The sequence below is a fragment of the Triplophysa rosa genome, linkage group LG1 (genome assembly GCF_024868665.1).
Source record: "Triplophysa rosa linkage group LG1, Trosa_1v2, whole genome shotgun sequence".
Taxonomy (NCBI): domain Eukaryota; kingdom Metazoa; phylum Chordata; class Actinopteri; order Cypriniformes; family Nemacheilidae; genus Triplophysa; species Triplophysa rosa.
The window spans coordinates 17,675,140-17,687,759 of NC_079890.1; the positions used below are offsets into that span (position 1 = coordinate 17,675,140).

The following is a 12,620-nucleotide window of genomic DNA, read 5'->3' on the forward strand; positions in this document are numbered from 1 at the left end:
GGTGGATTACACAGAGATGTGTTGATTTGTGTTTGCTTTTGCACGCTACTCATTGGCGTACCAACATTCTTCACTTCTGAGATTAGTTAAACCTGCTTTGATCAGGGAGCACTCGATTATACAAAAATATGGCGAGAACATGGGCTATACTTCAATTTATATTTCTCCTTTTTAAAATCATCTAAATGTAGGATCCGTATGCTGTGAGAGAAGATGTTCTCTCCAAAGCTTGTGCCCAATTTAGACCTGCAAAGGGAGAGCTCAAACTTTATTGACATTGGTTTTGTTTTTCAGTTGCCTATAGTAATTTTATTTCTTCAAATATTTCAATTTAATATTGCAAACAACTTCACAACATACAAAATGAATTATATTAATTCAGAACACATGTCAATGAATAAATTTTATATATATTTTATATATTTTTTTTCATCTTGTGGGGATAAAAAAATAAACAGCAAAGCTTTGACAACAGCACCTTGACATAGTATGTATTTCCAACATTACCTTGAGAAGTTGAGGATAGTAAACAGACAGAGTACTTAGAGGAGGAAATCCTGTTACGGTTGAGAATGTAAACGGAATGTTTTGGTCGGAAATCATTTCCTTGTTTTCCCAAAGTGGACAGTTTCTCAATTCACGATTGAAGCAGCATGCAAGTTTTTTTGTCGTTTTTTTTCTCTCATATGTAATTCTTCCTCACCCCTCCTCTCCTCATCTCTCAAAATCTTGGCAACGTAAAAAACACAATGTCTTGAGGAATGTGATATAGTAATTTGAACTGGGCGCAAATGACTGATCAGATCTTTTTTTAATTGTTTACAAGGTCATGAATATGTTCAATAAATAGACTGTAGTATCACTTTTACTGTATAAACTTCATCTTTTTTACATGCAGTCCATAAAATTTTCATCTGACGGAATAATTTACCCTGTTATGTATATATACAAATAGATATTTTCTCTTTTCTCTCTCTTTTTTTAGAACTCTCAATAAAATCTATACATTGTGTACACTATCTGCCCCTCTTAATGGTCAATGTGCATACACACGAAGTGTCTATCCGTATAAACCGCCAGCCGATCTTCCTTTTGCTATCCATGGTAAGGGCTCGCACGTAAGACTGGGTTGTCCGGCATTGTGAGTTATAGTGCCGCTTGTCTATTCCTCGGCAGCCCTCCTTTGTGTACCCCAAAGGGTTGCATTTGGTCTCGTAAAAGTATTGCTTCAGCTGACCGTTATTCATAGGGACCTTCTCCAGAACGGTGACTGTCTGGCCAGACATGTCTATGGCCGTTTTTTTGTCCACAGCTGTCACCCACTGGCTAATACTGTCACAAACGCTGAGCTCCCCTCGCCGTGCGGGGTCCGAGTGCCGTCGCACGCGCATCGACATGTTGGCGGCATCCAGGTAGTTTTTGTATTCCTCCAAGAGAAAGAGTAACGGCGGCTCCAAAGGCACTTGGTTGCTGATCATCACCCGCGAGGCGTACAGGTCAACGTCCTTCGAGTCCGCTGCGACGCCGGCGACAGGACCGCCCCCTCCTTGGCCTTGGTCTGCCCTGGGGCCCAGCTGCTGCGTTGCCTCCCCTTCCACCTCAAGCAACTCCTCAATCACCTGCTCGAAAGTGTCCGTGAGCGAGGGCAACCCCCCCCCACTCTGTGGAGTCCCGTGGCCCCGGCTGCCCGAGGTGACGCCGGCCGCCGCCGCGGCAGCAGCAGCACCCAGGTATCCCTCAGCCCGGTGGCCCCCCTGCACACCCGGGATCTCTCTCATGGGCGCAGCTCTCATGCAACTGAAGTATGAAATAACCATAGTAACAAACAGGATGGTCATCACTCTTCTAACCTGTTGGAACTGGAGACAGCAAAAGGGGAGAGACAAGAGGGATGGGGAAGATAAGAGAGGGAGACGGTGAGAAAACATATAATGAATAAATTAATGTACGTGTCTGGGCCGTTGCCCAGGTAAAACTACATTAAACACTTCTCCTATAACAGACGCTCACTCAATGATTAAAGGGAAACTGATCTAAACGGTGCCGCAATGTTTTCGGAACTCATTATGCCTCTGAACGTCACTAATGTAAAATCTTTCACTGGTGTTGCAGTTCTTCCTCTCCGCAGGTGATTGTTGTCTCATGAGTCGCAATTAGTTGTAATGGTTTACAGCAGTCTTTCGTTATTGCGGGTAATGAAACTGCGATTCCAAATCAATTCTGTAATACAAACGCAATGTGCCGACTTGTTTTTTCTTTTCTCATTTTTAGTTACCCGCTCAAGGGAAAGCAACTAACACTGCACGGTTTCTCTGTCCCTGCGCACACACCTGCACGCTTGCCCCCACCCACAAACAAACGCAGCAGGCTAAATTCAGAGACCCTGGAGTATCATTAGGAGAACATGTGAGGATTGCTCCCGCTCTCCTCTGTCTCTCTCTTCCCCTTCCCTTCCCGTTCGCTCCCCTGCCTCCTGCTCCGTCCCCTTACAAGAGCATCAAGTGTTGACTGCTTGCGGAGCAGATATCGGTGATGCGCAAAAACCCTTTAGGAAATGACGGAAAAGACCGGCCAATATGGCGTCTGTCCTCAATAAATTGTTGTGTAAGTAGTTCAATGTGTGAAATGTGTAAAGTGTTGAATGAACTTCATACAGTCCCTTTAATAACAAAGTACAACTTTTGAAACAACTGCATACAAGAACTAACCAGTTCAATACGATTCCTCAGAGATTATTTTCTTTTCCAAAGGAAAAGGTGGCGATAAGAAAAATGAAAGAGAAAGAAAGAGAGGTAGATAATAACCATGAGGTGTGAAAATGGAGTGGAAACGGAGTGCAAGACAGAGACGAGAAGAGAAACAACGCATAGAGAGAGAGAGAGCGCTTTCAGTAAATGATGCCCATCATTCATTTACTCATTCATACCCGAACCGCCTTATTCTAGTTGATGCATTTTTCCCAGCATTCAGATGTTAAACTATAAAAGATCACATGATGTAAATCTTAACAATTCTAAGAAAGCACATATACAGCCCAAAAGGGAACCGTCATCATCTTCGCTTCTCGATTTCATTCATTCATTCATTCATTCATTCATTCATTCATTCATTCATTCATTCATTCATTCATTCTATCTCTTTTCCTCTACCCCTCTGAGGCTTTCTCTTACCTCTCCAAAGTCCCTCTATGAGTCACCGAAATTCATTGCATCCAATGGCATCCCAGTGCATATGAACGGAACGGGGGGAACATCCATAAACAACAAAAAAAAGATAAGCATCACTCTCACTTTTCTAAGGAGACGGAGGAGGGAGAAGTGGGGGAGGGGGGTGCATTTAAAAATATCCGTCTCCGCAGCAATGCTTCGCCACTTCTCTGCATGCTGCCATCCTCCCGCTGCGCCGCCTCAGGACGAGGCAGAGGGAGGGTCCGCTCTCAGAGCAGAAGGCAGTTCAGGAGAGAAGGAAGGACACGCCCATACTAAAAGGCATTTGTTTCATTCTTAATTGGCGTCTGGGGCCACGACTGCGATTTGCTAGCGCAGCGATGACTGCCATGGAGATGTGCTTTCTATAAATAGGCCCGGCTGGGAGTCCCACAGTCTCGATTCAGAATATCACAGCCCTCTGCTTAATGAGCTCCAAGTCCCCTCGCTCAGTGACGTCGTAGTCCGCGAGGGGTGTGTGGGTGCGCATGCGAGTGGGTGTATGTGTGCCGACGTGTGTGTTTGGCGAGGGAGATGAGGTGGGGGCATCTTTAATCTCTCCTCGCGAACGGTCAAAAACAAGAACACGGAAAAAAAACCCAGAGCTGAGGATACAGCTGTGGAGAACAGATCAATCCTAATCAAATCAGTCGCTGCACAAAATGTGTGTACAAGCTGCTTCTGCAGGCATGAAAAGATACTTCAGTCTGTCAGCTTTCCCAGTAATGGAAAAAAGCTTCTTACATTGTCAGCAATTACCTCTGCTGAATATAGCAAGGAATTTAAAGTGCCTGTCTAAGGATTATCCAATGATTCTGTTTTATTTTTTTTATTCTATGGACGGATGGATTACTGTCAGGGATACTGCGACAACCGTAATATGGGTTTACAAACACACAGAGCCCAGTAACCGCCCCAGTTTCACAATGATCCCAATTAACAAACATCTGCCGTCTCCCTAATGAGGGGGAGGTATTTATATACAGTATATTGCCCAGGCTTCTGAATGAGATACCAGCATCAGTCATGCTGACAAGCAATTCCCTTCTCTTGCCCTTCCTGACAGCAGGTGGAGCACGGTTGCCACCCCTCATCCAATTCCAACCTGCAATACTTTAAATGTATTCCAGAGCTACGTAGCTGGCAGTATCACCCGACAGTTCTGGTGTAATAACGTGGTCAGTTATTGTTGAAGAAGGTCTTCAGGTAGCAACACTGACTAACTTGTATCTTTACCTCCTAATTAGACTAGAGCACTGGAGTGGAGTTGTGTGGCAGGGGGTGGAGACCAAGAGCACAACAACCCCAATGACGTCTCTCTCTAGTCTCCAAGGGGGATGTGAGGAAAAGGGTGGCGAGGCTGGAAGAAGTGGTGCTAGGGGCAATGCCACTCATCAGCGCGCAATTGCTTTCCATTTTCCTCTGGGGTCCCTTCTCACTGGGAACAATAAAAGATTTTATTTCCAACTCTGCTATTTCCTGTTTCCATCAGGACAATCAATATGGATTATGCTCTCAATCAACTTCCTGTTAAAACGTAATCTACACGATGAATCACTTTATTGCTCTGGGACTGAGCTGGCAATAACTGAGACCTTCTGTCTCATTCAAAGCAGAGCGTGAAGACAAGATTACCTGGACGGACGTGTTTGTTCTGCACTAATATGTTGACCGTGCATGCGTTCGGATCGCGTACAATAATGCAATATCAATATTCTGTCAACATATGATGTGCAAACATGACGACGTGTGCGTGTTTGTGTACTTATGAAAGTACAGGGAGCGGCTTTTCATGGGTCAGAGGAAGCGTGTGCTAACATGCTAATCACCTTTGTGCAAAGACTCTAATCACTCTTTCAGGTGTTTCGATATCAAAAATGATCAAAGAAAAACTTTTGTGGTTTTAAAACTATAACTTTCAATTGTCACGTTAACAAAGCTGATCGTTTGAAGCCATATTCATTGAATATACTACAAACAAAGCTGACATCAATCAAACCTATCATGTGGGAACTGGGAATCCACACAGCCTTTAGTGAACTCTCTACCTCTCCATCTACAAAACAACATACAGAGAGCTTGATGACATACGACATTCACACAGCTGTATTTGATCCATGTGGTCGGGGCTTGGTAAGAGCACGTCGAAACATCTTTCACTGTAAAACATGATTGTACCTCACTTGGGCATGAGTGGCAGCTCTATGGATTTGGGAGAAAGAGCACATGCACCTGCTCAATTGTTTGGAAAGGGGGCAGGTAGGACAGGATAGTTTGGTCTCCATGATTCTGATTCCCCCCAACTGTATTTGCTTAAATCTCCATGCCATAGAGGGATTAGCAAAGAAATCCAGTGATGACAGATATATAAAGCTCTTCCAACTTGAAAGTAGAGTGCTAACAGACACTTTTGTATCAGAGCTAGCACTCTACATAAAAAAGAAGAAAGCTCTATGATACTAAGATATTTAACAATGTATAATTAAATATATGAAAGGAACAACAAAGAATGGAAGATAAGCTTTACAGACTAAGAAAAGATTTCAGATTGTCTCTGTGTACTTCAATGTCAAGAACGGTGTGGCGTGCATCACCTAAGCTCACACAGGTGTCTCAGGTGTTAATTATTATTCTGACTTTGAAAACACATTAAAATGTGCAATCCATAATGGCTACATCTGGCATCTGTGGTCAAACATAAAAAAAACTGTGAAATAACCTTATATTCTCCAGAGTAAACACCCTAAAATGCTTCCATCACTCTAAGGATAGCTCTACAAAAAATGCTGGATTCTTCATGGTCTTCAATGAACAAACTATTAGGGTTTTAAGTAACATTTCCATCTGTTTGAAACACCTGCAATAAAAAGTCTCTGCGAGAAAGTTGTAGGCCTACCATTTGCTAAGAATTTGATGTTTCGATTTTAATCTGCTACATTTGTTTTTCAAATAAATTCTTGAAATGTATATCCTAAGTAGGTTACCTCCACACACACACACACACACACACACACACACATGTTGGGTTTCCATGTTTTATGGGGACATTCCATAGACGCAATAGTTTTTATACTGTACAAACTGTATATCATATTCCCTACCCCTAAACCTAACAATCACACAAAACTTTCTGCTCTTTTCGATTTTCAAAAAAGTTAATTCTGTATGATTTATAAGCTTGTTTCCTCATGGGGACCAAAAAATGTCCCCACAAGGACAAGGATTTTGGCTATTGCCATCTTTGTGGGGACATTTTGTCCCCATACCGTAGGGTTTAGCAGGTACACACATACACACGCACGCACACGAAACAACAACAACGATCAATAAAACACTACTAGCAAGTGACGATTTTGAGTAGGGTTCAAATAACACACATTGTAGTTCAAATGATTGTGAATGAGGCTCCACAGCTGAAAGGCAGCAGACAAATTAAACATTAGTTCTGTTATAATTTATGTATAAGTTTCGTCTTTTCTCGTAACAGGAGAAAGGGCAGGCATGGCGAACTGGATCCGCGAGGGAACATCATCTAAGATTTGCCACTGATATGTTAGTAGAGATTTTTTCCGGGAACTTTCTTAGGAATTGGAAACATTCTGAGGGTGCCAACCATCACAATCTTCTCAAGCTCAAATCTATGCGGCTCCTGTATAAACTGTTTAACATTAGATTTGAAAAAGATGTCAGAAAGAGGATTCATATAAAACAGCGACAACTACACAATCCATCATTTACTCGTTAATCTTTGATTTTACAACACGTTTGCGCTAGATGGCGCATTCGTCTACATAAAGCGCTTGAGACGCATCTGAAGTCGAGGTAAGCAGACAAGCATTAGAAACACATATCTTTCTTTCCCGCCGTGACATATACAAATGATCTCACTCACAGTGGATAAAAGACAATCTAACCTAAAAAAAAATTGCTGACATTTTCCCACCTTTTAAAAATAAGTGCACAGCCTATATATAAAAGCTTTTCTTCTAAAGGAATACAGGCTTAATTCTATATGCAAATAAAAAATATAATAAAATATGAAATATAGGACAATACAAAAACATTGACTTGATAACCACTAGTAAAATTATATTTCAGATTGTTACAAGTCAATTAGGATTTTAACAAAATGTCTCAAAACCGTACTAAGTAGTAAGCTATTGATTTCGTTTGAAAGTTTGAATCCCCCATTTAGCATCCAAAAGTGACCCAGAACCATCATTTATTTGTGCTTTGTATTGCAAATTAGGAAGAATTTTATTTGGAAAACTTTATCTGCGCTCTGGGAGTTTATCTATTTCAAGGGAAGGCTAGACTCCACACGGTAAACCTAAACGATGATCTCAAGTTTCATGTTCTTGAAAGTCTCATTGAATTCACCAAACCTACTTATTCTTTGAACGTTGGCACTGGTAGCCTAATTTTCGCTAAACTCTTATAAACAATAGCCTATCTTTATGAATAAACTTTGTTCCGCAGAAATAGTTTAATACAATTAATAAGTCACATATATAAAAAAACTGAAATAGACTGTCCATTAAACCTCCAAACTAACTATTAGACGGACAAACGCAGCAAGGATAAAGATATATTACGCACGGATATTGAATAAAACAAACTTTTTTTATCTATCGTCGGCTGTCTTGTTGTTCATCAGAAATTCAATCAACATAATAGCGCTGTATCTCATGAACGGGAGGATAGCGTTTCAGGTTGCGGCACAGCCAGTACCGTTGCATGATCCAACACTTGATTACTTTTTCTTAACTTCCCGTCTCATATCAGACGTCCATGCATTAAAACCTAATAGCATGCTACGTCTATTCCACACAAAAACCTACCTTTACTGTCCAGTCGTAAAGGAGACCATTCACCAGGGCTGTGTCATCTGGGATGTTTTGGATAAGCCCTCCGCGCAACTATTTTGGCAATATTTGCCAAGCAGCAGCTGCGACTTGTCTCTTCAGCTTTGGAGCAAATAGATTAAATTATTGATGGTGGAAATTGCACGGCTGAGGTAATGGAGTCCCATGACTGAGCGGATCCTCTGGAGTTGAGTTGAAGCAGTTGGATGGCATGCTGAGCGCTCGCGGTGCAGTGCGCTTTCAGAGACCTCTCGAGCTTGAAATGACGGCTTCATTCCGCCTCGCGACTACAGTAACTAACTACTGCGTGACGTCGCAACATGTGACTCTGCCGCGAGCCCGACCGAGAACCAACCGAGTGAGACGATTGTGCTTAACGAATAACCGGAAAGTCTGTTATTATGGCATTCGCTGAGCGCGTAAAAAGCATCGGAGAAACCTTTTACATTGTTTAAGATATTAAGGCATAATCTGATTTTCCATATCAAGTCATTGCATTCTTCTCTTTTTGAGGTGTAATTCACAGTAGTGCTGATACAGCCTATAGCCTAACCATTTCGAGATTTACCTCATCGTTTTCTTTATTAATAACGATTGCGCCAACATAAATGTTTATTTATTTTTTAAATCAATTTATTGTGCATTTGTGTTCATACGGGAAATAAAAAAAGAATTAATGGTCGTTCTGTTATTCTCAGCCTCCTCTATCTTTCACCCATCTTAAATTTTGTGGTTTTGTCGGCTCCAAACGTTCCTAATGGACAGCTGTTAGGTTAGGTTAAAACACCTTTTTGTGACAAGACTATAGATCATCTGCTGAAATTGATATTTGTAATTGTGACGCTACAAAGGTAGCTTCAAAGTGAAGAGCTCACTCTTCCCCCACCACATCAAGGACCTATTATTCCCTACTTCTCTCTGTATGTGATATTTTAAACCATTGTAAGTTCAAGACCCGCTGTCTGCCAAAAAGAGATTATGTGCCAGATGTTGGTTCATTGCTTTTACTATGCATTGTTCTTCCAGTGTCCGTTATATTTTTGCAATAATGGGAGTGGTTTGTTTGATACTTGTAATCTATATGGGCAAAGATGTTATAGCTAATAGGGGTTGTTGCTTCAAATACACCATTACCATAGTCTATGCAGTATTTAACATGACCTTCCAGGTGGAGCGAGGAGGGGCTGGGGTTGTGTGATCCTTATTATTCCAATCCTGCAACACACTTTCACAATGCTCAGAAGCCCCCTGCGATTTTGGACCAAGACCAATGCAAGTTTTATATGGATAAATTTGAGGGATGATGATTATTCTCTGCATCAGGTAATGAGGTAGAGAGGTTTCAAACCTAGCTGTTCCCAGCATGGGAGTGGATGCTAACACCTGCCTCATCACAGTTAAGCACACACACGCGCGCACAACACAGTATATTGTCACCTTCAGTCGTTCAGGCATACTCGTGCCTTCAGCCCCTTCGTCTCTCCTATAAGGACAAGCCAAGATGAATATAACTCATCCCATAGGTTCACAGGAGGAGAGGGCAAACCCTGGATGACAAAGAGTTGCATCAGCAATTACTGAGCGACATGACTCCAAGAGAGGTAAAACAAACACACACACACACACACACACGCACACACGCACACACGCACACACACACACACACACACACACTGAATGTATACTCTCACACTGTGCATAAGATCTGTTCCAACCAGTTAATCCATAAATAAATCACTCTGCTTCTCATTAGGAAAAGAAAAAACAATTTGGATCTCATTCACAATTGCAAAACAGCACAAAGTTGACACCAACACCACAGATACAACAAAAGTAACCATAAAGTGGACATACGGATGGATGAGAATAGAGAACGAGATGAGAGTGATAAAACTTTAACTTTCAGTTGATCCATGGGAACTTCACCCTCCACCTTGTTTCTCTCCCACCCCCCCCAAAAAAGAAGAAGATTGACGTGTTGAATGTTGAGAGAGTCGGAGCGGCGTCAGAAGCGATGGCCGTGTCTCTATCCAATAGGTCGGGTCGCTAATGACGTCACCTCAGCTTTCTCAAAAACTTTTCTCTCCTTCGCACCCTCTGTTGTCTTGCGTGATGTCTTGAGCAGGGTCCTAGGACAGTCGGGCGGTTCTTCCACATATTGAAGTTGCATTTTGACACTTAATGATGCATCAATCGGAACAGGTAAAAACCTGACATGAAACAAAATTTGCTAGAGTTCTCTCTACTCCAGGACAAAATGACAAAACTTTTAGTGGCAAAACATGTTGTAAAAACAGAGATGATGGCCTCTATCGGCCACTATGAGAAAAACAGTGAGATGCACAGAAAAAATAATCTTAGGTCCTGTTTAAAGGTTTAAAGTATTCATACAGTACACACAGTACCTCAAAGTCATTTCTGACCATCAAGGCTACAATGAAACTCAAAATTAAGAAATGCATGTCGGCATGGCACCAGATTCCACACAAGCCACACATTGCAGCAGTCAACAAAACATGAATGACAAGCGTCAAATGATAAAAACTGAATTCAAGCAGCATACATTCAGTCCACTTTTATCATTTTGTTTTCTTTAGTCGGTTAGGGTAATAAACAGTGTATGTATAAGTACAGACTCTTTCCATGGACGTCCCACCTTTCTATTTTGTCATTCATTGAAATGCGTAAGTCACTTTCTAAAAGATTGTTTGCCCATTCCTGGGTGCCTATCTCGTTTTTTTTTTACGGCTTGCTTTCTGTAGGGAAAGGAGTCTGGGCAGTGCTTAGAGTGACTCACTTCAGCGTCTCTCTGCGCAGCACTCCTTTCTCCAGGAGAAAGCAGCAACAGGTCTCTGCTATCATGAAAGTGCTGATGATGGTCAATAGCGGCCAGTCGTGTAGATAAAGATCTCAAAGTCTTGACTTATTGCAGCTGCGCTATTGGACTACACACACAGATATCCACTTTAGCACATAGACACAATGAGCTATACAATCCACCTAACTGTAATCTATCCCTTGCAGCATACACCAGCTACACTGGTAATGTATCCGTTGGGTATAAGCCCTCTGCTGTACTTTATACCTTTGTACACACATCCTCTGGTAATCTAGCCTTTTGCTTGCCCAACAAACCCTTATGTGTCAAGAGTATATTTACATAATTAGCGAGACAGTTTTTGCCATATACCACTGTAGTCTTTGTTTTGCACATATCTACATTATGTGGTTATTAGCTGCAATGCTAAAAATACTTATTTATGAAATTTATGAATGTATTTATGCACCGTTGTTGCTGTTAAATATGACTTAATCTGAAAACTGACCTACTGACCGAGAACTGATTTACTAAAGTCAGAAAACAGAACTACAAACATCCACCTGTTGCTACAAAAATATTTACGGTTGAAAAACAGGTGAGAAATTGAACCCCGCTGACTTTAATCACAGTGTCCAAGCAGAGGGCATGAAAATCATTGTCATCAAAAGAAAAAACGACAGTTCTCCTAGAAAAGTTAAACATTTAAATGTAAAAAAGTTATCTGGCATTTTTAACACAAATAGGCAGATCTATCAAACACAGACAAGGTACCATTGTTAACCAGCATCCAGGCATGTCTTGCATACATACCCAAGCATTGATGATGGCGAATTGTTAAAAGATTTCCTGGCGGAGCCTTAGTTGCCAGGCACCAGCGCTAATGCTGCTCTGTAGCAATTCACATACAGAGAGGCAAGAGCCATTCCATTTTATAGTAGTGGGTAAAGCAAACAGGTGGGTGGACAACTACTGTAGCACAACTCATCATATAGACCCAACCACCAGCCCAATTAACTTAAATGGAAATCTCTGCAGTGGGTCCAAAAATATAAATATATACCAAACATACATGCACAGATACATGAAGTATCCTGTTTACACAAACATACAGATGCAAAGAACAAACTACAGATGCATTAGAACCACGGCCCCAAAATAGCAAATATTTGTTTAAATGGTTCTATCTATGTACAAACAAATATCATGTAAATATCCAAAGTTATTTAAAAGCAGACTGGTTGAAGAAGGTTACTACAACACGACTTCTTGCAGAAGGAGCGCTTTGCTTTAGATCTCGCGCGCTTCACCGCAAGTCACGCACTTGCTTAGAGCGCGCGCCCAATTCCCCAAGCCATCCGAAGTGCCAATAAATGTATTGTCTTTAGACATCTACAAATAGCCGCCCTCCCTAAATACTAAAAACGTTACTTTGTATTGTTACAATTATTTTTGACCCAACTGAGTATATTATTATTTTATGCAACATAGTAAAATTGTGGCAAATTAGCCTACATATTGTTGCTGATTATTATTATACTTACATTTATTTCTGTTATTGTTGTCGTTTTTTTATTCGAATTTTTCTTGTTATATATTTAAGATAAAAATTACCCTTTTACAGGAAAAGGAAAAAAGCCCTTTTTCTTATTCGCAATTGTGGCGAGCATCGGTTTTTATTTCCCAGAGGAATATTCTGTCTAATAAATTCCTCCCGCGAGTGAATCAGGA

The 12,620-nt window shown here is 41.2% G+C and overlaps 1 protein-coding gene across 8 annotated transcripts in view; it reads right to left on the minus strand.

The window, feature by feature from the left end:
- Positions 1–291: 291 nt before the first annotated feature.
- The window catches only part of bdnf (brain-derived neurotrophic factor), a 28,248-nt gene continuing 15,919 nt past the window's right edge, over positions 292–12,620 (minus strand). For 6 of the 8 annotated variants that reach the window (XM_057341188.1, XM_057341213.1, XM_057341197.1 and 3 more), the window contains exon 2: positions 292–1,859. In XM_057341188.1, the coding sequence (XP_057197171.1) occupies positions 1,017–1,838 (822 nt within the window). In that variant the 5' untranslated portion in view covers positions 1,839–1,859 and the 3' untranslated portion in view covers positions 292–1,016. Of the gene's footprint in view, positions 1,860–3,170; positions 6,222–8,047; positions 10,037–12,620 lie in introns of those variants that run through there. The other 2 variants (XM_057341205.1, XM_057341230.1) reach the window with 2 other exon arrangements.